The 1,040-nt window shown below is 56.1% G+C and overlaps 1 protein-coding gene across 1 annotated transcript in view; it reads left to right on the top strand.

Annotated features, from left to right (window-relative positions):
• The first annotated feature begins 301 nt into the window (after positions 1–301).
• Positions 302–1,040, top strand: part of MYMK (myomaker, myoblast fusion factor) — an 8,119-nt gene continuing 7,380 nt past the window's right edge. Inside the window, exon 1 of the mRNA XM_003794855.3 lies at positions 302–590. Within this exon, the coding sequence (XP_003794903.1) occupies positions 456–590 (135 nt within the window). The 5' untranslated portion in view covers positions 302–455. The remainder of the gene's footprint in view (positions 591–1,040) is intronic.

Genomic DNA, 1,040 nt, shown 5'->3' with positions numbered 1-1,040 from the left:
GCAAAGTCCTCTTATGCTTAAAACAGACTAAACCTTGGGTTCTCTCACCTCTTGCCACTTGTAGGCACGTAACCCAAGGAGCAGAGTCCCTGGTCTCATTCTGGGGAGGGGGCCAGGATGGAAAACGTCTGGAATTCAGAGATTGTACTACCAAGGACTCTTCCCCAAGGCTCTTGTCTCAGAGCAAAAAAGTACAGCCTCCTTCAATCAACTCCTCCAGACTCTCAAAAATAAATAAATAAATAAATAACTCCAAGGCAAGTGTAGGTCACGTGCGCATCAGCTGTTGGACCTTCTCCATGTGTCCTCAACATGTGCTCTGGTGTCCCTGCCTTTGTCCAGGGCATTTAAACCCTCCTGTGGTCGCCCTGCAGCTGCCATTGGGGCTTTCTCCCTCGCAAGCCCTGCCCTGGGGCCTGGAGGCCTGCACACTCGCCAGAGCCTTCCTCCTGCCCATGGGGACGCTGGTGGCCAAGCTGCTCCTGCCCACCCTCAGCAGCCTGGCCTTTCTGCCCACGGTCAGCATCGCCGCCAAGAGGCGGTTCCACATGGAGGCCATGGTCTACCTCTTCACCATGTTCTTCGTGGCGGTGAGTCTGGGGGCCTCGGGAGACTCAGGCAGCACAGGAGGGGGCTGATCTGCCACCACTTTCCTGTATGGGGTGAGGAAGAAAAGTGATTTAGAAGTAAAAAAAGAGCCCAAGGTGGGGTCCAGAGTTGTCCCCTGCCTCGGTTTCCCTAGCTGTTCTGAGATTGCAGCTGTGTGAGGCCAAGTTCATAACAGAACAGGTCAGTCATTTCAGGACAGGCCCCCTGAGTGCCTGCCTCCCCTGCTCCATCTCCCTCTGGCCAATCCAAGGGACTGCTAAGCAGGAAGGTCATGGGGGGCCAAGCCTGGAAGCAGTTATGAGTCAGACACAAAAAGAGCCCAGGGAGTGGTTTAGGGGCTGGAGCTGCCCTGTCCAGGAGGACCCACTCACCTCCGCTCACGCCCCTCCCTGGACCCTCTTCTGTCTCCTGCGTGTCTGCTCTCTCTGTCT

This window comes from Otolemur garnettii, unplaced genomic scaffold, assembly GCF_000181295.1.
Source record: "Otolemur garnettii isolate 467f Iridium unplaced genomic scaffold, OtoGar3 scaffold00087, whole genome shotgun sequence".
Taxonomy (NCBI): Eukaryota; Metazoa; Chordata; class Mammalia; order Primates; family Galagidae; genus Otolemur; species Otolemur garnettii.
The sequence above is the reverse complement of the archived record's forward strand: the minus strand, read 5'-3'. Positions and strand labels throughout refer to the sequence as shown.